General features: G+C 39.5%; 1 protein-coding gene across 5 annotated transcripts in view; it reads right to left on the bottom strand.

Annotated features, from left to right (window-relative positions):
* TBC1D19 (TBC1 domain family member 19) overlaps window positions 1-19967 on the bottom strand; it is a 197611-nt gene that overhangs the window by 22502 nt on the left and 155142 nt on the right. The window contains exons 17-18 of one of the 5 annotated variants that reach the window (XM_033856908.2): window positions 19897-19967; window positions 18391-18895 (exon numbers count right to left, since the gene is read on the bottom strand). The exons of 1 other annotated variant lie outside the window; for it this stretch is intronic. In XM_033856908.2, coding sequence (XP_033712799.1) covers window positions 18821-18895; window positions 19897-19967 — 146 coding nt within the window. In that variant the 3' untranslated portion in view covers window positions 18391-18820. Of the gene's footprint in view, window positions 1-18390; window positions 18896-19896 lie in introns of those variants that run through there. 3 more of the 5 variants (XM_073805136.1, XM_019928045.3, XM_073805137.1) reach the window with 3 other exon arrangements.

Raw genomic sequence — 19967 nt, 5'->3', positions numbered from 1 at the left:
GAAACCTCCAAACTGTTCTCCATAGTGGCTGTATCAATTTACATTCCCACCAACAGTGCAAGAGGGTTCCCATTTCTCCACACTCTCTCCAGCAGTTGTTGTTTGTAGATTTTCTGATGATGCCCATTCCACAATTTGTATTCCTTTTATTTCTTTTTCTTCTCTGATTGCTGTGGTTAAGACTTCCAAAACTATGTTGAATAAGAGTGGCAAGAGTGGACATCCTTGTCTTGTTCCTGGTCTTAGTGGAAATGCTTTCAGTTTTTCACCATTGGGTATGACGTTTGCTGTGGGTTTGTCATATATGGCCTTTATTATGTTGAAGTAGGTTCCCTTTAGGCCCATTTTCTGGAGACTTTTTATCATAAATGGGTGTTGAATTTTGTCAAAAGTTTTTCTGCATCTATTGAGATGATCATATGGTCTTTATTCCTTAACTTGTTAATGTGGTTTATCACATTGATTGATTTGTGTATATTGAAGAATCCTTGTATCCCTGGGATAAATCCCACTTGATCATGGTGTTTGATCCTTTTAATGTGCTGTTAGATCCTGTTTGCTAGTATTTTGTTCAGGATTTTTGCATCTATGTTCATCAGTGATATTGGTCTATAATTTTCTTTTTTGGTGTTATCTTTTTCTGGTTTTGATATCAGGGTGATGGTGACTTCGTAGAATGAATTTGGGAGTGTTTTTCCCTCTGCAATGTTTTGGAAGAGTTTGAGAAGGATTGGTGTTAGCTCTTCTCTAAATGTTTGATAGAATTTGCCTTTGAAGCCATCTGGTCCTGGACTCTTGTTTGTTGGAAGATTTTTAATTACAGTTTCAATTTCATTATTTGTGATAGGTCTGTTTATATTTTCTAATTCTTCCTGGTTCAGTCTTGGAAAATTGTACTTTTCCAACTGTACTTGTCCATTTCTTCGTGGTTGTCCATTTTATAGGCATATAGTTGTTTGTAGTAGTCTCTTATAATCCTTTGTATTTCTGCAGTGTCAGTTGTGATTTCTCCTTTTCCATTTCTAATTTTATTGGTTTGTGTCCTCTCCCTTCTTTTCTTGATGAGTCTGACTAAGGGTTTATCAATTTTGTTTATCTTCTCAAAAAAGAGCTTTAGTTTTACTGACCTTTGCTATTGTTTTCTTCATTTTCATTTCATTTATTTCTGCTCTGATCTTTATGATTTCTTTCCTTCTACTGACTTTGGGTTTTCTTTGTTATTCTTTCTCTGGTTGTTTTATGTGTAGGGTTAGATTGTTTATTTGAGATTTTTCTGGTTTCTTAAGGTGAGATTGAATTGCTATAAACTTCCCTCTTAGAACTGCTATTGCTGCATCCCATAGGTTTTGGGTTGTCATGTTTTTATTGTCATCTGTTTCTATGTATTTTTAAATTTCTTCTTCGATTTCTTCAGTGATCTCTTGGTTATTTAGTAGTGCACTGTTTAGCCTCCTTGTATTTGTGTTTTTTACAGTTTTTTTCCTGTAATTGATTTCCAATCTCTTGGCATTGTAGTCAGAAAAGATGCTGGATGCGATTTCAATTTTCTTAAATTTTCTGAGGCTTTATTTGTGACCCAAGATATGATCTATTCTGGAGAATGTTCCATGTGCACTTGAGAAGAAAGTGTATTCTGCCACTTTTGGGTGGAATGGTCTATAAATATCAATTAAATCTATTGTGTCATTTAAAGCTTGTGTTTCCTTATTTATTTTCTGTTTGGATGATCTGTCCATTGGTGTAAGTAGGGTGTTAAAGTCCCCTGCTATTATTGTGTTACTGCCAATTTCTCCTTTCATGGTTGTTAGCATTTGCCTTATGTATTGAGGTGCTCCTATGTTGGGTGCATAAACATTTATAATTGTTATATCTTCTTGGATTTATCCTTTGATCATTATGTAGTGTCCCTCCTTATCTCTTGTAACAGTCTTTATTTTAAAGTCTATTTTATCTGATACGAGTATTGCTACTCCAGCTTTCTTTTGGTTTCCATTTGCATGGAATATGTTTTTCCATCCCTTCACTTTCAGTCTGTATGTGTCCCTAGGTCTGAAGTGGGTGTCTTGTAGACAGCATATATATGGGTCTTGTTTTTGTATCCATTCAGCCAGTCTGTGTCTTTTGGTTGGGGCCTTTAATCCATTTACCTTCAAGGTTATTATTGATATGTTCCTATTACCATTTTCTTAATTGTTTTGGGATTGTTTCTGTGGGTCTTTTTCTTCTCTTTTGTTTCCCACCTAGAGAAGTTTCTTCAGCATTTGTTGTAAAGCTGGTTTGGTGGTGCTGAATTCTCTTACCTTTCATTTGTCTGAAAAGCTTTTGACTTCTCCATCAAATCTGAATGAGATCCTTGCTGGGTAGAGTAATCTTGGTTACAGGTTTTTCTCTTTCATCATTTTAAGTATATCTTGCCACTCCCTTCTGGCCTGCAGAGTTTCCACTGAAAAATCAGCTGATAACCTTATGGGGATTCCTTTGTATGTTATTTTTTGTTTTGCCCTTGCTGCTTTTAATATTTTTTCTTTGAATTTAATTTTCGTTAGTTTGATTAATATGTGTCTTATTGTGTTTTTCCTAGGGTTTATCCTGTATGGGACTCTCTGTGCTTCCTGGACTTGGACTATTTCCTTTCCCATGTTAGGGAAGTTTTTGACTATAATCTCTTCAAATATTTTCTCAGTCCCTTTCTTTTTCTCTTCTTCTTTGGGGACCCCTATAATTTGAATGTTGATGCGTTTAGTGTTGTCCCAGAGGTCTCTGAGATTATCTTCAATTCTTTTCATTCTTTTTTCTTTATTCTGCTCCTCAGCTGTTATTTCCACCATTTTGTCTTCAAGCTCACTTATTCATTCCTCTGCCTCAGTTATTCTGTTATTGAGTCCTTCTAGTGTATTTTTCATTTCAGTTATTGTGTTGTTCATCTCTCTGTTTGTTCTTTAGTTCTTCTAGATCTTTGTTATACTTTTCTTGTATTTTCTCAATCCATGCCTCCATTCTACTTCCGAGATTGTGGATCATGTATACTATCATTACTCTGAATTCTTTTTCAGGTAGATTGCCTATTTCCTCTTCATTTATGTGGTCTTGTAGGTTTTTACCTTGCTACTTCATCTGTGACATATTTTTCTGCCATCTCATATGTATATATATATTTTTTGCGGTACGCGGGCCTCTCACTGTTGTGGCCTCTTCTGTTGCAGAGCACAGGCTCCGGACACGCAGGCTCAATGGCCATGGCTCACGGGCCTAGCCGCTCCGCGGCACGTGGGATCTTCCTGGACCAGGGCACGAACCCGTGTCCCCTGCATTGGCAGGCGGACTCTCAACCACTGAGCCACCAGGGAAGCCCACCATTTTTTTCTTTTTTTAATGAGCGGGACTGTGTTCCTGTCTTACTGGTTGTTTGGCCTGAGGCTTCCTTCACTAGAGTTTGTAAGCTATTGGGTAGAGCTCGGTCTTGGTGCTGAGATGAGGAACTTTGTGAGACCTCACTCCGATGAATATTCCCTGGGGTCTGTGGTTCTCTGTTAGTCCAGTGGTTCGGACTTGGAGCTCCACCACAGGAGCTTCGGCCCGACCCCCAGCTCATGAATCAAGATCACGCAAGCCATGTGGGGTGGCAAAAAAAAAAAAGAAAAAGAGAACAATAACAAAGTAAAAAATAAAATTAGACTAGGAAACTAACAGATATGTTAGAAAGAATATAAAAATACAGATGAATCAACAACAGGAAGGTACATCAATACCACATTAGTAAGAAAGAGGAGGGAAAAGAAAGAAAGAGTGGGGGGAAGGCCTTGGCTGTGGAGGGCAGGGCCTAAGCAAAGGTGAGCTTTGGATGGTGGGTGGGGCCTATGTTTAGGACCCACAGGGCTGGAAAAGGCTGTGGGGGCTGTGGGGGGGTGGGGCTTAGGCTCAAGGAACAGAAGGGGCCCAGGTGTACCCCCCACCACTTGTATCAGTGGGAGGGGTACCTCACCTGGAAGCCCAGCAGGCTTCCTGGGCTCAACTGGGCAGGGCACATGCCCTCCTCTCCTCTCCTGCTCCTCTGGTCTGGGAGGTCCCCTCCCACCTGCCTGTGCTGACCTCCCCCGCCTCCCTCCTATGCCCCCAGGACCCACGTGGCCTGGATGGGGCTTTGGGGGTGGGTACTGGCTTGGGAGCTCAGCAGGCTTCCTGGCCCGAGTGGGCCAGGTGATTGCCCTCCACTCCTCTCCCGCTCTTCCCGGAGAGTCCCTCCTGCCTGCCTTTCATGACGTCTCCAGCCTCAGGGGTGCTGATCCTGTCTGGCTTCACTTTTCCTCCCCCCTCTGTCCCCCTATGTCCTACTGGTTCACTTTGGGGTTCCTCCTGTCTCCTTGGGCATCAGAGTTCCCCACCAGCAGCCGGCAGGTGGCCTAGTTGTGGGGAGATACTAACTCCACGTCTTCCCACACCACCATCTTGACTCCGCCTCCTACCATTTCTTTTAAGGCATGTCTGCTGGTGATAAATTCTTTCAGCTTTTGAATGTGTGAAAAAATTATCTTTATTTCCCATTCATTCTTTTTTTTTAACAGTTTTTTTTTTAAGTGTTAAGATATTTTTTTAATTTTAATTTTTTTTTGGCTGCATTGGGTCTTCGTTGCTGTGTGAGGGTTTTCTCTAGCTGCTGTGAGCGGGGGCTACTCTTTGTTACGGTGTGTGGGCTTCTCATTGTGGTGGCTTTTCCTGTTGTGGAGCATGGGCTCTAGGGACATGGGCTTCAATAGTTCTGATGTGTGTGGGCTCAGTAGTTGTGGTGCACCAGCTTAGTTTCTCTGCGGCATGTGGGATCTTCCTGCACCAAGGATTGAACCCGTGTACCCTGCATTGGCAGGTGGATTCTCAAACAGTGTGCCACCAGGGAAGTCCCTCCCCATTCATTCTTGAAAGATAATTTTACTGGGTAAAAAATTCTAGATTGACAATATTTTTTCTTTCAGTACTTTAAAGATATTACTCTACTGTCTTCTAGGTGGCATGTTTCTGGCAAGTAACATGCTGTCATCCTTAACCTCATTTCTCTGCATAGAATGGGAGTTCTTCAGCTGCTTTTAAGATTTTCTCTTTATCACTGCTTTTAACCAAATTTATGATTTGTCTTGTTGCAGTTTGTTTATGTTTCTTGTGCTTGGGGTTTGTTGATCTTCTTGCACATGAGGTTATTTTTCATCAAATTTAGAAAATTTTATATCTTTATTTTTGCAAATATCACCCTCTCTACCCCCCACCTTAGGGATTCTAATTACAAGTATATTAGGCCGTCTGAAGCTGACATATATCTCATTTATCTTTTCATTTTTTTTCCAGTCTTTTTTTTCTCTTTGTATTTCATTTTGAATACTTTCTATTGCAATTTCTTCATGTTTCACTAATCTTTTCTTCTGAAATGTCTAATTTTACGTTAAAACATCCAGCTATTTTTCATCTCACTGTATTTTTGTTTTTCTCCAGAAGATTGATTTGGAACTTTTAAATATTTTCCATGTCTCTACTTAACATGGTTAGTTTTTCCTTTAGCTTTTTGAACATATGGGACAGTTATAAAAAACTGTTTTAATGTCCTTGTTCACACATTCTATCATCTGTGTCTTTTCAATCAGTTTTGATTTACTGGTTTCTTGCCTCTTATGAAGTGAATTTTCCTACTTCTTTGCATGCCTGGTAATTTTTAAATTAAATGCCAAATATTGTAAATTTTACCTTGTTGAGTGCTGGGTATATTTGTATTCCTACAGATATTCTTGAGCTCTCTTTTGGGTTAGGGTTAAGTTACTTGGAAACCATTTGATCTTCAGTTTTGCCGTTAAGGTTTGTTAGGTGGGACCAGAGCGCCATTGGTTTGAGGATTAATATTCTCCACTAATGAGGCAAAACGCTTTTGAATACTCTGCCTAATGCCCCATGAATTATGAGGTTTTCCACTTTGGCTGGTGGGAACAGGCACCATCCTGGCCCTGTGTGAGCTCAAGGGATTGTTCTAATACTTTTGGGTAGTTTTTTTTTTTCTTGGCCTTGGGTAGTTTCCTCACATGCATGCTCTGAGGAAAGCTCCCAGCTGGATAGTTGAAAAGGATTTTTTTGCAGATCCTTAGTTTCACTTCTCTGTGCATCACTCTCCTCTCCAGTACTCTGTCCTGCAAACTCCTGTTGCCTTGGCCTCCTTGGCCTCCTAGTTCCATTTCTTCAACTCAGGGAGACCATCAAATTCTTGCTGGGTTTCCCCTTCCTGTGTTGCATCATGGGACCTTTCTATAGGCAGTAAGTTGGGGCAATGTAAGGTTCACCGTCCTTAGTGTTTGATGTCCCACATGTCTTGAGACCTGTTGTTTTAGTTTGTTTTTTAGTTGCTTTAGGGAGAGAGTAAATATGATTGCAATTATTTCATTAACTGGCTGCTATAACAAAATACCATAGACTGGGAGGCTTAAACAACAGAAATTTATTTCTCACAGTTCTAGAGTCTGGAAAGTCCAAGATCAAGTTTCTAGCAAGGTAGATTTCATTCTAAGGCCTCTTTCCTTGGCTTGTGGTGGCTAATATATCTTGGTGTGCCCACAGGACCTTTTCTTCCTTGTGCTGGAGAGAGGGGTCTGGTCTCTTCCTCCTCTTATAAAGACACTAATCCCATCAGGAGGCTCCACCCTCATGACCTCATCTAAACCTAATTACCTCCCACAGGTCCTACCTCCTAATACCATCCCATTCTGTGTTAGGGCTTCAACATATGAATTTGGGGGCAACACAAACACTCAGTCAATAACAACCACCTAGGACAGAAGTGGAAGTTTCCCCAAACTGTGTTTTGGGGAAGACTAAATCTGCAAGATGTTAATAGTTTGTGTACATACAATGTTGAAAACCCAAGGGCTAAGTAGTTAATCAGGTTGTATATTGCAAGAGTTCTGAGAGTCTCTAATGGCAGTGTAAATCTCCAAAAGGAAGATATTGTACTACACATTTCCCAAATGTACTGATCATGAAATCCTAAAAATGGCAGAGATTTTGATGGGCCCTACTATTCAGGACTTGTTATTTTTGGTGTAACTATGTACATATTAATTCTATACCTCTTGAGGAAAAGAACAGTTTCCTTTCTTCTTTGTAAGTAAAGTGTCATGTGAAATGTTTTATATGCATTATCTCATTTAATTTTCAGAGTAATCAGTCCTATTTTGTTCTAATTAGCATTTTATAGATGAAGAAATTAAGGCTTATAAAGTTTAGGTAATTTTACCAAGGTCACATAGCTAGCAAATGGTGGAGCTGGGCTTCAAGTTTATGTCTAATAGAGCATAAAAAATATGGAGGGCTTCCTGGTGGCACAGTGGTTAAGAATCCACCTGTCAATGCTGGGGACATGGGTTTGAGCCCTGGTCCGGGAAGATCCCACATGCTGCAGAGCAACTAAGCCCATGCGCCACAACCACTGAGCCTGCGCTCTAGAGCCCATGAGCCACAACTGCTGAGCCCACGTGACACAACTACTGAAGCCTGCGCGCCTAGAGCCTGTGCTCCGGAACAAGAGAAGCCACTGCAATGAGAAGCCTGTGTACCACAATGAAGAGTAGCCCCCGCTCGTCACAACTAGAGAAAGCCTGAGCGCAGCAACGAAGACCCAATGCAGCCATAAATAAATAAATAAATAAATTTATTAAAAAAAGAAAGGGATATTGTGAAAATATTTGTTTTCAAGAGCTGTGACCATTCCCTCTATCTTCAGCACAGGAGTTACTAATATGCATGGTTCCCTACAAAGCACAGTAGGAACCCTCCCTCTCCCTTCCAACAATCTCCCTCACATAGAATAGGTATCTGGTGGTCCCTTAGAGTAAAGAGGGTCCTAAGGTTAATGCTGGGAGGTGTCCTCACACAGTCATTGATTATATTGGTAAGAGAAGTCCTGAAGGTCAGGAAGGGTGTTGTTCCTACTCTCTGGATGAGGCCACTGACCTTGTCCTAGGGCTGAAGTCCTGGATTGGCCTTCTGTCCAGGGGAGTTCTTGTCCCTCATATGGTGTCCCCTTACAACATTTGTGAACTTGGCCACCAGCCTGGGAATGTCAGAGCCCTGTCAGTGTTGGGGTCCTAGAGGGCTGTCCGCAGATCTAGATCTTTCTTCCCATACATTTATTCTGGTCTTTCCATTTTCTTTAGGTTCTCACACATGAGATGTTTAATTATTCAGCCACTTTTCTCCTACAATAAGGGGAGGAAGCCCATCAACACAAAAAATAGTATGCCCTTCTTTGAGGGTAAGGCACACAGTCCTTTGAAAGGTGAGAGAGTTTCTTCCTATACAGTCTTAACATTGACATTCTCATCCTTTCATTCCTTCATTCATTTTTTCTCTCTCTCTCACATACACACATTGTCTCTCCATGAGTCAATCCATCGCTTGTTCAATGGGTGCAAATTAAATTGTAATTAGAGACAATTTGTTGCTTTCTATTTCATGAAAATTTGCAGTGATTCCATTTATAAAGGAAGGATCCTTTTGTCTGAGTAATTAAAATAATCTCTCCCCAAGCCATGAATAAGTTGAAACATGAATAGGCAAAAGCCCAAAGAGGGAGAGGAGAACCAAATTCACTGGATGGGGAAAAAAATAGCCAAGTCACCAAACTAGTGCAGTGCTGGCGCAGAGACAACCACAACTCCTGCTGACTGAAGAAGCAGCTGACTATAATTAGACCATACCAACCCCAGGCTCCCTCAGGGAGCAGCTGCTCCACCACAGAAAACAGTCTGGAGCACAGCAATCATCTCTGAGAGGATTCCATTTATTCCTCTCTCCATCAGAATTCTAAGCTTCCCAGTCATCAGTTACTTACCTAAACTTTCCTCCCTTATTCTGACCTAATTCCCACCCATCCTTCATTCCTCTCCCTAGTAAATTCCTCCCCCTTTGTCTCTTAAAATTCCTAATTCCCAATGTGAAATCAATGAACCCTTGTATTTTTCAACCCTTTCTCTGAAGACTGTATTCACCTCTTAACGAAAAGTGGCTGTATCCTGGGGACATGGTTTCTATGCAGCCCTCTCAAATGGATTATTTCTTTTCTCTCAGACCCAAAGTGCTTCAGCATCAGCCTTACTCCTCAATGCCAGTTGGAGTTTTATCCCCCCTTCCCTCTTACAAATCCCTTCTGCTCCTTTGAGGCTCACAGCATCCAACTGTACCACTCTTCTTCCTCCATGTTATAGTCACTAATTAGTAGCCTCTGGGTCTTTCTTCCTCATTCTCAGTAAAACTAACTTGCAATTCAATTTTCTTCTTATCTCTATCCCTGTCATCCTTCTTGCTGATTTCAACATGTAGGCTGATGATTGATTCATCCAATACTACAGACTCCTGGTTTCTTGACTTCCTCATATTTTCAATGATGTGTTTCTTCTACCCTACCATAGCTATCCACCATGCCTTAGATCTCGGCATCAACAAAAATGGCATAATCTCCAAAATTTCAAATGCAAATATCTCATCCTGGCTACAAATATTATTCTTCCAAGCTACTTGCTAAAGTACCCTTTCTTCAAAAGTGCTTTCACTTTTTTGTTGTGACCTTTAATCCAACCACTTCTCTTTATTCATATAAGAGAATGAAAGCCCTCAATCACCAACCCCTCCTTATCCCTCATTTCTTCTTTTCTAGTTTATATTCCATGACCCATTGTTATAGTTTTTTCCTTCAAACCCTTAACTTCCTTGCCCTTCTTTTTTTGGCCATGCCTTGCAGCATGCAGGATCTTATTTCTCCGACCAGGGATTGAACCAGTGCCCCTCTGCATTGGGAGGGTGGAGTCTTAATCACTGGACCGCCAAAGAAGTGGCCTCTTTGCCCTACTGAATGAAGTTTGGAGGCCCAATAAACAGCACCCTTCCTCCTGCCTGAGTTCTGAGTACTTGAGAGGTAAAATGAAAATCTAGGTAAATAAAAGCAGATGAAGATGATGTATCTTCTTTCCTACTGATAAAGTTAATCTCGGGAATGTGACTTAATTTTGCAGCAAGGACAGGCTTTTCAAAAGTGTGTCTTGGGCTTATGCACTCAGGGATGACCTGAACAACTGCAGCCACCCCCTCACCCCACTTTCTCCCCATATCACGGGATCCAGACTTCTAAAGCTAGGGCATAGAGGAACACTACAGAACATACGTTTGCTCTGGGCTGCTAGACCCTAAAAGAAAGGTAAGAGAAAGGGGCTGGCTTTATTTACATGCCCACTCATTGATTCCAACCTCGACAATAATATAATTCACTCCTCTCTATGGGAGGAGAGAGTGAGAAGCATTACACCAGTGAACTCCCTCCACATGGAGAGAAACATTACGACTTGGCAATGCATTTCCCCCAACACGTCTCTTCCTCCGTTACACTTGCCTTATAAAAGCCCAGCTTTTTGGGGTCTTTTCCCTGTCACCACCAGAGCAAAAGAAGGTTGTCTTCAAAATACTTTCACAAATTTTATCCTATTTGAATATTATAAAAACCACATGAGAGGAACTCGACAGGTAGAATCACCTATTTTTGAGGTAAGAGAATTGAAGCAATGAGTATTTATTGTCATAGGTTACAGTCGATATGGTAAACACAATTTATCTGAGAGGAGGTAGGTTAGTTTCCTGCTGTTGCTGTAATAAATTACCACATATTTAGTGGCTTAAAATAACACAAATTGATTATGTTACAGTTCTAAGATCAGAAGTCTGAAAATCAAGGTGTCAGCAGGGCCAAGTTCCTCCCAGAAGCCCTAGGTGAGACTCCATTTCCTTGCCTTACGCATTCCTGCATTCCTTGGCTCATGGTCCCTTCCTCCATTTTCAAAACCAATAGCATAGGGCTTCCCTGGTGGCACAGTGGTTAAGAATCCGCCTACCAACGCAGGGGACACAGGTTCGTGTCTGGGAAGATCCCACATGCCGCAGAGCAACAAAGCCCGTGCGCCACAACAAATGAGCCTGTGCTCTAGAGCCTGTGCTCTAGAGCCCACGAGCCACAACTACTGGGCCTGCGTGCCAAACTACTGAAGCCCGCGCGCCTAGAGCCCGAGCTCCGCAACAAGAGAAGCCACGCAGTAAGAAGCCTGTGCACCGCAACGAAAGAGTAGCCCCTGCTTGTCACAACTAGAGAGAGCCCTCGCACAGCAATGAAGATCCAACACAGCCAAAAATAAATAAATTTATATATAAAAAAAAGGAAAGAATTAAAAAACAAACAAAAAAAACACAATAGCATAGCATCTTCAAACCCTTCTCTGACTCTGATACTCCTGCCTGCCTCCCTCTTTTCCTTATAAGGACCCTTGTCATTACATTGAATCCACCTGATAATCCAGGATAATAGCCCCATCTCAAATCCCTTATATTAATCACACAAACAACATGCCTTTTTGTCATGTAAGGTAACACATTCACAGGATTCAGGGATTGGGACATGAAAATCTTTGGGGAGACATTATTCTTCCTATCGTAAGAGGGATAGCACCATTACTTCAAAAAAAGAGATGTTAGTATTCTAGTTCCAGAAGAAGTAATGTCTCTTACCACATTTATTACTGAAAAAGCAAACACACAAATACGTATAAACATGAGCACCCAGAATAGTACCTCGTTCAGAGTAAGCATTTAGTGTTTGTTGAATAAATACATGCATACCACATATCTAAGAAAAAAGTTTCAAGGGTAAAGAATAGTTGAAGTAATATAAAATAATCACCTAATTAACATAACAAAGACATTAATACCTGAAGCCAATTGTTTAATTAAATGATCTGAAGAAGTGATTTGGATCATCAGCAAAATAAAACTTAACAAAATTATCTTCACTTTGTACCAGTATGTCTCCCCACCTCATTCTGAATCTGTCTCATTCCTTCCACCGTTTAATCCCTAAACTGGCCAAACTAGTAAATGGACATATATTTTAAATATTTGTTGCACTTATTCAAGAAAGGAGTACATTTAATTTAAAATTAGGTGAGCTGCAGCACTTCTATATTCTACTGCAGGTTCCAGTCAGTGAATAAAGGAAGAAAAAGAAATAAAAGGCATATAGATTTGAAAAAAATGTAGAAGTGTCTTTATTTATAGATGACACATTGTATATGTAGAAAATCCTAGGGCAGCTACAAAAAGGGATACTAGAAGTAGTAAGTTTAGCAAGATCTCAGGATACAAGGTCAATATAAAATAAGCAACTGTATTTCTGTATATTAACAAACCATTGGAAATTGAAATTAAAAATACCATTTACAATAGCATAAAAAGTGAAATAATTAGGGATAATTTTAACAAAATATGTGGAAGAACTCTACATGGAGAGCTACAAAATATTGCTGAGTGAAACTAAACAAAACCTAAAGAAAATGAAGAGATAGTCCATGTTCATGGATTGGTAGATTCAATATTGTTAAGATATCAATTGTTCCCAAACCTATTTATAGATTTAATGCTATCTCAATAAAAATAAAAATTGTAGCAGCTTTTTTTTTTTGGTACAAATGGAAAAGCTGATTCTAAGAATTATTTAGAAATGCAAATAACTTAAAACAGTCAAAATAGTTTTGACATAGGTGAGCAAAATTAGAGTACTTATACTACTTGATTTCAAGATTTACTCTAAAGCTACAAAAATCAAGACAGTGTGATATTGGAATAAGTATAGACATGAATCCATGGAGCAGAATAAAGAGTCCAGAAGTAAACCCATAGACATATGATCTATTGATTTTATACAGAGGTGCTGACATAAAAGGATAGTTTTTTAGCAAATGGTGCTGGAACAATTGTACATCCATATGCCAAATGTGACTCTCAACCCTTAAGTGGTACCATACACAAAAATTAACTAAAAAAAAAAAAAAAGAATCAAAGGCCTAAATATAAGAGCTAAAACTATAAAATTTCTAGAAACAAACATAGGAAAAAAATTTTGTAACCGTGAGTTATAAAAAGATTTATTAGATAAGAGGCAAAAAGTATGAACCATAAAAAAATGGATAAACTGATTCAACAAAATTAAAACTTTTGCTCTTTAAAAGACAGTTAAAAATTAAAAGACGAGCCAGAGGCTGAGAGAAAATTTTACAAACCAGAAGTGTAACCAGAATAAAGAATTCTTACAACTTCAGGTAACTGACTAAAAATGGGCAAAAGATTTAGACACGTCATAAAAGGATATATATAAATGGCAAATGGACATAAAAAGATGCTCAACATCATAAGTAACTAGGGAAATGCAAATTAAAACCACCTATTAGAATGACTAACATGATAACACCAAGTATTGGTGAGGATTTGGAGCAACTGGAACTCTTATAAATTGCTAGTAGGAATATAAACTGGTAGAACCACTTCAGAAAAGAGTTTGGAGGTTTCTTAGAAAGTTAAATTTATGCTTACATATGACTCAGCAATTCTACTCCTAGGTATTTACCCTAAAGAAATGAAGATATTCTACATGAAGGCCTGCACACATATGTTTATAGTAGCTGTATCCATAATACACGAAAACATGAGAACAACATGGATGGCCGTTAACAATGATGGGCAAACAAACTGTATGAAATACTACTAAGTCATAAAAAGGAATGGAAAACTAATCACACAACATGGATGAATCTCAGAACATCATGCTGAGCAAAAGAAGTCAGACACAAAAGAGTACATATGTATGATTCCATTTACATGAAACTCCAGAAAAGACCAATGTAATATTTAGGAACAGAGCAGATCAATGGTAGTTTGGAAAGAATGTGCATATGGAAGAGCAAATGGGAAGGAGCATAAAGAGAATTGCTTCAGGTGATGGAAATGTTCTGCACCTTGACTGTGGTGGTGGTGATGTGGATTTATACATTTGTCTAACTTTATAGAACTGTGTAATTTAAATGAATACAGTTTATTGTACATAAATTATATCTTAATAAAGTTGACTTAAATGAAATAACTTGAGTGAGCTGAAGCGTGTACATTTTTTTCTCTCAAAATATTCCTACTTTTTGGACTTCCACAGGCAACTCCACAAATCAATTTAGTAGGTAAAATAGCTGAGTGACACTGAACAAGTGGAGATATTACTCTGAACTGAGCAATTTTCCTCATCAGTAAAATGAGTCAATTAGATGACTTCATTTGTTCATTCAATAAGCACTGACTAAAGCTCACTATGGGCAAGAAATATGCCAGGTTCTAGAGATATAAAGCTGAAAAAGAAACCATTTTTGCCCTTTAGGAATCTGTCTAGTGGAAGACAAAGACAAGCTAACGTATCATTAGGATACTGCTTACGTATATTTAGGGTATGAGGAGAATTCATAAGAGAAGCGATCTTCCCTGATGATGCAACACCTGAGCTGGGTTTTGAGGTACAAGTAAGAGTTAGGTAGAGAGGGAAGAGAAGGCATTCCAAGCAGAGGGTGCTGTATGGGCAAAGGGCCAAAGGAGAGAGAGACATACCATGTGTTTAAGGTACTGCAGGTTGCTTAGTACATCTGGAACACAGATTTCATCCTTGTGTCTTGACTGAAAAAAAGTTTTAGAAGATTCTGCTAGTTTAACCAGTGTGTAGATAGGGGTCCTGTACCAAAGATGATATCCCTGTTGTAGAGGATCACCTAAAAGGTAAAATAACTATACCTTCAGTTAGGATCCTTTCTATTGCAAAGAGAATCTTTTGGCTCATGTAACAAAACAGTCCAGGGGTAGACTGATGGAGTGTGACCTGGGAATTAACAAGGTCAACAGAGCAGCTTCTCGCTTTTTGCATTCCTAGGCTGCAGCAGCTCCAGACCCTATATCCTCTCTTGTTCATATCCAGCTTCCCTGAAAGATTAAACCAAAGCCTCATAATCAAGTTTCATTGATTTTGCACAGTCTTAGCTTTTGCACGGATCCTGAACCAATCCTTGTGGCCAGAGAGATGGTACATAATGATGGCTTGGCCAGGACCCAGAGGTCCTGGAGGTGGGAGTCAGCCTCATCTGAAGCACATGGAGGAGGGGTAGATCTCCAAATAAAAATTAGAGCCTTTGCAGCAGAAGGGAGACTATAGATACTTAGGAGGAATTATATTTTAAGAAAGACATAATTGTTGAACAGATTCCAACAATTTTTAGAACAAGTCCGGGGGTACAAACACACATGGACAAATTTCTTCTTTCATCTTCCATTCCTAGGACTAGTCAATGAAAATTGACTTCAGAACAAAGTGATGTGAGACTCAATACATACACAAAAAACTATCACTCAATATTCTAAGCACCATATTAGTAAATGAGCAGTTTTATGAGAACAAAGAGAAGGGTGTAATTAATTCTAATTTATAGGCTCCAGGGTATCTTACAGCAGAGGAGAGTTTTTTAGTGGGGCCTTGAAAAATGGAGGTCCTTCTGGCAGAGATAAAGTACAAGGCCATAGCTGGTTGAGGATGAGCACGTAATTTGGTGAGGATGAAGCACAGGATAACAGATCAGTGTGAGAGAACAGGAATGGAAAGATCAAGCTGCGGTGAATTTCCCCCACTCTGCTACAGAGCCTGGACTTTATCCTTTAAGCAATGTGGTATCGTTTAATTTTTAAGCATGTAAGTGACACAATCGAACCTGTATTTAGAGAGCTGCAAGAACAGATTAGATACTTCCTGAGACAAGGAAGAAGATAAGTATAGGGGAATAAAGCTAAGTTGTGAAGTGGAAGCCTGAGGGAGTTCAAGCCTAATGGTCTCTATTTTCTCTATGAAATAGGCAGAGAGAGTACATGCAGAGTGTAAGTGGGTGCTATGCATTTAAGATACACTGAAAATTTCAATTAGCCAGAAGGCTGCATTACCAAAACACTCTGATCTAAAAGATTGTTCAATAAACTCTTCCACGATATAAGATCATACATATTACATACATACATAGTGAGTGAACTGAAATCCAGAAGAGCCAAATGCCATTCGTCTATTAGGCTATTTCACCACCAGTAAGAATGCCACAGGCAGAATAATGATGTAATTATCACTGGTCATTCAGATCACTGTGATCAATGGCAGAGCCTATGTGAGGGGCTGCCAGGGGTTGGTAGGAGATGGCGTGGGAGAATACTGGAGGGAGGAGGCCAAGAGAAGTAGTGTGAGTGTAGCTAGAGATGGAGTGGGCAAGGCAGCCTGACTGCCCTCAGTGCAGTAATTTAACAAGCAGCCAAGAGCAGCACATGGCTGAGAGGGGCTTGTGACAGCAGTGAAATGTGTGGCAGCCTCCTAGGCTTGGCCTTGGGGTTCAGATTCAGAATGACTGGCTAGAGCCACCTGTTCCAAATGAAAGGATCTGCTATGCCATGGTCCATTCATTTTCTTATAGATATAGAAGAAGTCTCAAATGATCAAAGTCATACAAATGCTAATGAAGTTGGGCATTCTTCACATATTATCTTCTACCACTTGATCTTAAAATGTCATATTTAAAATTAATTACTGGGACCTCCCTGGTGGCACAGTGGTTACGAATCCACCTGCCATTGCAGGGGACATGGGTTCGAGCCCTGGTCCAGGAAGATCCCACGTGCTGCAGAGCAACTAAACCTGGGCACCACAACTACTGAGCCTGCACTCTAGAGCCCGCGAGCCACAACTACTGAAGCCTGAGTACCTAGAGCCCGTGCTACGCAACAGGAGAAGCCACCGCAATGAGAAGCCCGTGCACCGCAACGAAGACCAGCCCCGGCTCACCGCAACTAGAGAAAGCCTGCGCTCAGCCACGAAGACCAAACACAGCCATAAAATAAATAAATAAAACAAAACAAAATTAATTACTGACAACCTCTTATATTTGCTTGGTGCTTTGTAGTTAAAAAAAAAAAAATCACTTTCAAATGTATTTTCTCATTTGGTCTTACTCAATCCTGTAAGGTAAACAGAGCAAATACAAAACTTTCATGCTGCCTGTCGTCTCCCCCGCATACCCCACCCAAATTACAGATAAGAGAGAATAGATTATCTGGGGACTTCAAGCTAGGACAAGAACTCCTCCAGTTTAATGTTTCTCCCACTAGATTACTACATTGCTACTTTTAAAAAAGCTTATGAATATTCTCCTAAAGAAAAAAGCCAAAGGTGGGTGTATCTGTACACATTTGACCTTAATCATTTAAAACTCTCTCTCTTCCTAACAGTCATGGGTATATGCTTATCCCTGTGATGAATGTGCATTTGTATACACAGAATGGCAAAGCGTGTGATTGTAATTGTATCGCCTTCAAAAGCAATAACATGGAGTTTATTAAGAATCAATCACTGAATAAATGATTATTTAGTCCTCAATAAGTCAACAAGTACCTGATGAATAAAAGCATTTACGTAGATTTCCAAATTAATAACTAGTAGTTATATAAAATTCCACCACACTTGCAGTCCTGTGCTAAACCTCATACATTTCCTAAAAATATACTCTCTAAATAAAAGACTCCAGAACTAGATTTTGATAAAACTTAATACGATTCTAAGCATTCAGTAAGACTATCAATCCCTTGATTCAGAATTTTATTGAAGTGATCAGCATCTTGAATTTGAGTATAAAATTGAAAGACAATGATTTTTGGACTTTTTCCCCCCATATTCTATCATTCTGCATTATAGAAATGTTAGGTCTCTAAGAAGTAATATAAAATAAGACCCTCTACTTACAATAAGGACCAAAATAAGACTGATGACTTGCATAATGTCTTCAGTTCTAGAATGAATGTATAATACCTACTTCTGGTCTCGCTAAGCTGCTCTGCCCTAGAAGTAAATCTCATTAAACCAAACTTCAGTAAAAGTGCATATGGGGTTCCCCTGGTGGCGCAGTGGTTGAGAGTCCGCCTGGCGATGCAGGGGACACGGGTTCGTGCCCCGGTCCCGGAAGATCCCACATGCCACGGAGCGGCTGGGCCCGTGAGCCATGGCCGCTGAGCCTGCGCGTCCGGAGCCTGTGCTCCGCAACGGGAGAGGCCACAACAGTGAGAGGCCCGTGTACCGCAAAAAAAAAAAGTGCATATGGTTTTGATTTTTCATTCCCTTCATTGAGTCCTTGGGTGTCCTCTTTGTAAACTTCCACAGTAATGGAATCTGGCAACAGATCTCAGCAGTGTCAAGTCTTCTAACTAAGAGATGGAAGGTTGAGACATTTAAAGGGATCATTCTATTTTCTTTTTTCAGAAAGTGATGAATAAAACTGTCAGGTGGAGACAACTGTATTTGACCTTCCCCAATAGAGAGAGAAATAAAATGGAGAGGGATCTAGATCTCTGATGAGAGAAAAGTTGTTAAAAACACCAAAGTACATTTGAATTCCTACTTAAAAGCATTATCTTTTTCAAGTCTTCCCACATCCTACCCCACCCCTGGCTTTGAGTGAAATGCAATTTATAAGACAAAATGATTCATTATCTAGAGATAAATTTACAAACTGACAGAAGAGAACTGTCCCAGAGGCTACATTACCTATTCAAGTTTATTACAGTAGCTTTAGTTCTTATTGCATATATTGTTACATGCCTTTTACAAGCCAGGGTGATCTATGCTATGTATGCTCAATTTAGCAGAAGTTATATCTACTGCTTCTCTCTTGAAAAGCAGCAGCATGCAGTGCAATACGTGGTGTGCAGAGTTATTGTTTCAAAAAGTGAAAAACTACTTAGGTTTAACTGAGGAGGAACATGATCTTTATTGGCTTATATGCAAAGTTTAATTTTGGTTTTATGCAGAGTTTGCATAGTTCATGATTACTTTCTAATGAAAAACTAGATGTGTTGTCAGTGACCTTGAAGAAGATCAGGTGACAGTAGCAAACAGAAAAATTTGAAGAAGAGGCATAACTTTTAAAGTAGAAAGGTCAGCAAGAACTGCCTGAAACAAAAAACAAAAGGAATGATTAATATCGGCATTCTGATCAGCAAAGTGAAGCCTATGAAATAAACACAGAAACACCTTTACAATGTAATTCTGATATCAACACACCTGAGTTCTTCAGATTGGTCCCAAATCTCTGTACTGAAGCTACAACCTTCTTTCTCTTTTCTGAACATCTTAATGTTAGAACATGTGCAAAATACTCAAATGTGCAGTAGAAAATAATCTGGACTTTAGTCTTGAGCCTTCTTCAAATATACAAGGTAGCATGAGTTTATAAGAGGTCTAACATTTCAACTTGCTTCTATAAATAAACGTACATTATGAATCCTAGTCCCGTTATACTAAGGAGTAACCGACTTTAGGAAATCACTTTAAGATGGAACTAATGTTTACTCAGTTGCAAGATGCATAAACATCCTCTTCCCTTTAAACAAAGAATGTAGGCAGCTATTTTAAGGATAAAATGTACATTTCTATGAGAGATAACAAATAGAGTAATATTGTAAGCCACTATTTGATTGAACCATGCTTCAGGTGTAAGATATACTACTGAAAAGAAACGAGCTTTAAATAATTAACTCACAACTAAAAATAAACAAAAAGCCCATGTTTCTTTACTATATCATCCAAACACATGCTCTTTAATTCTTTCAACTAGTTTGTCTTTGTTCTATGAGCATATGAACAATTATAAGAAAATGCAACATAAGCCCCAATAGTTTCTATTAAAACTACTAGGTATCTTGTTTCCTGTAATGGTTATAGTGGTTTCCCATAATAATCTTGTTTATGACTTCTTCACAAGAACATTGTTTTCAAGTAATTAAGGAATTCTGAATACTTAATATTACTTAGCTCAAAACTTATGGGTTTTACCCAAGTTAAAAAATTAGTCTGCGAGTAATGTGTGTCCTATGCATCTGATACTAAAGTGCCCGAGCCTGGCAATCTCTCAGGAACTATTTCCATCCCATCTGAGTGAAACTTATCCTTACTTCAGCTGCAGCCAGTGATGTCACCTCCATCAGGTTCACTGCTCGGAAAGCAAACACAGCAGCTGCCAGGA

Source organism: Tursiops truncatus, chromosome 5 (genome assembly GCF_011762595.2).
Source record: "Tursiops truncatus isolate mTurTru1 chromosome 5, mTurTru1.mat.Y, whole genome shotgun sequence".
Lineage (NCBI taxonomy): Eukaryota > Metazoa > Chordata > Mammalia > Artiodactyla > Delphinidae > Tursiops > Tursiops truncatus.
Note: the sequence above shows the minus strand (reverse complement) of the source record. Positions and strands in the feature narration are given on the sequence as shown.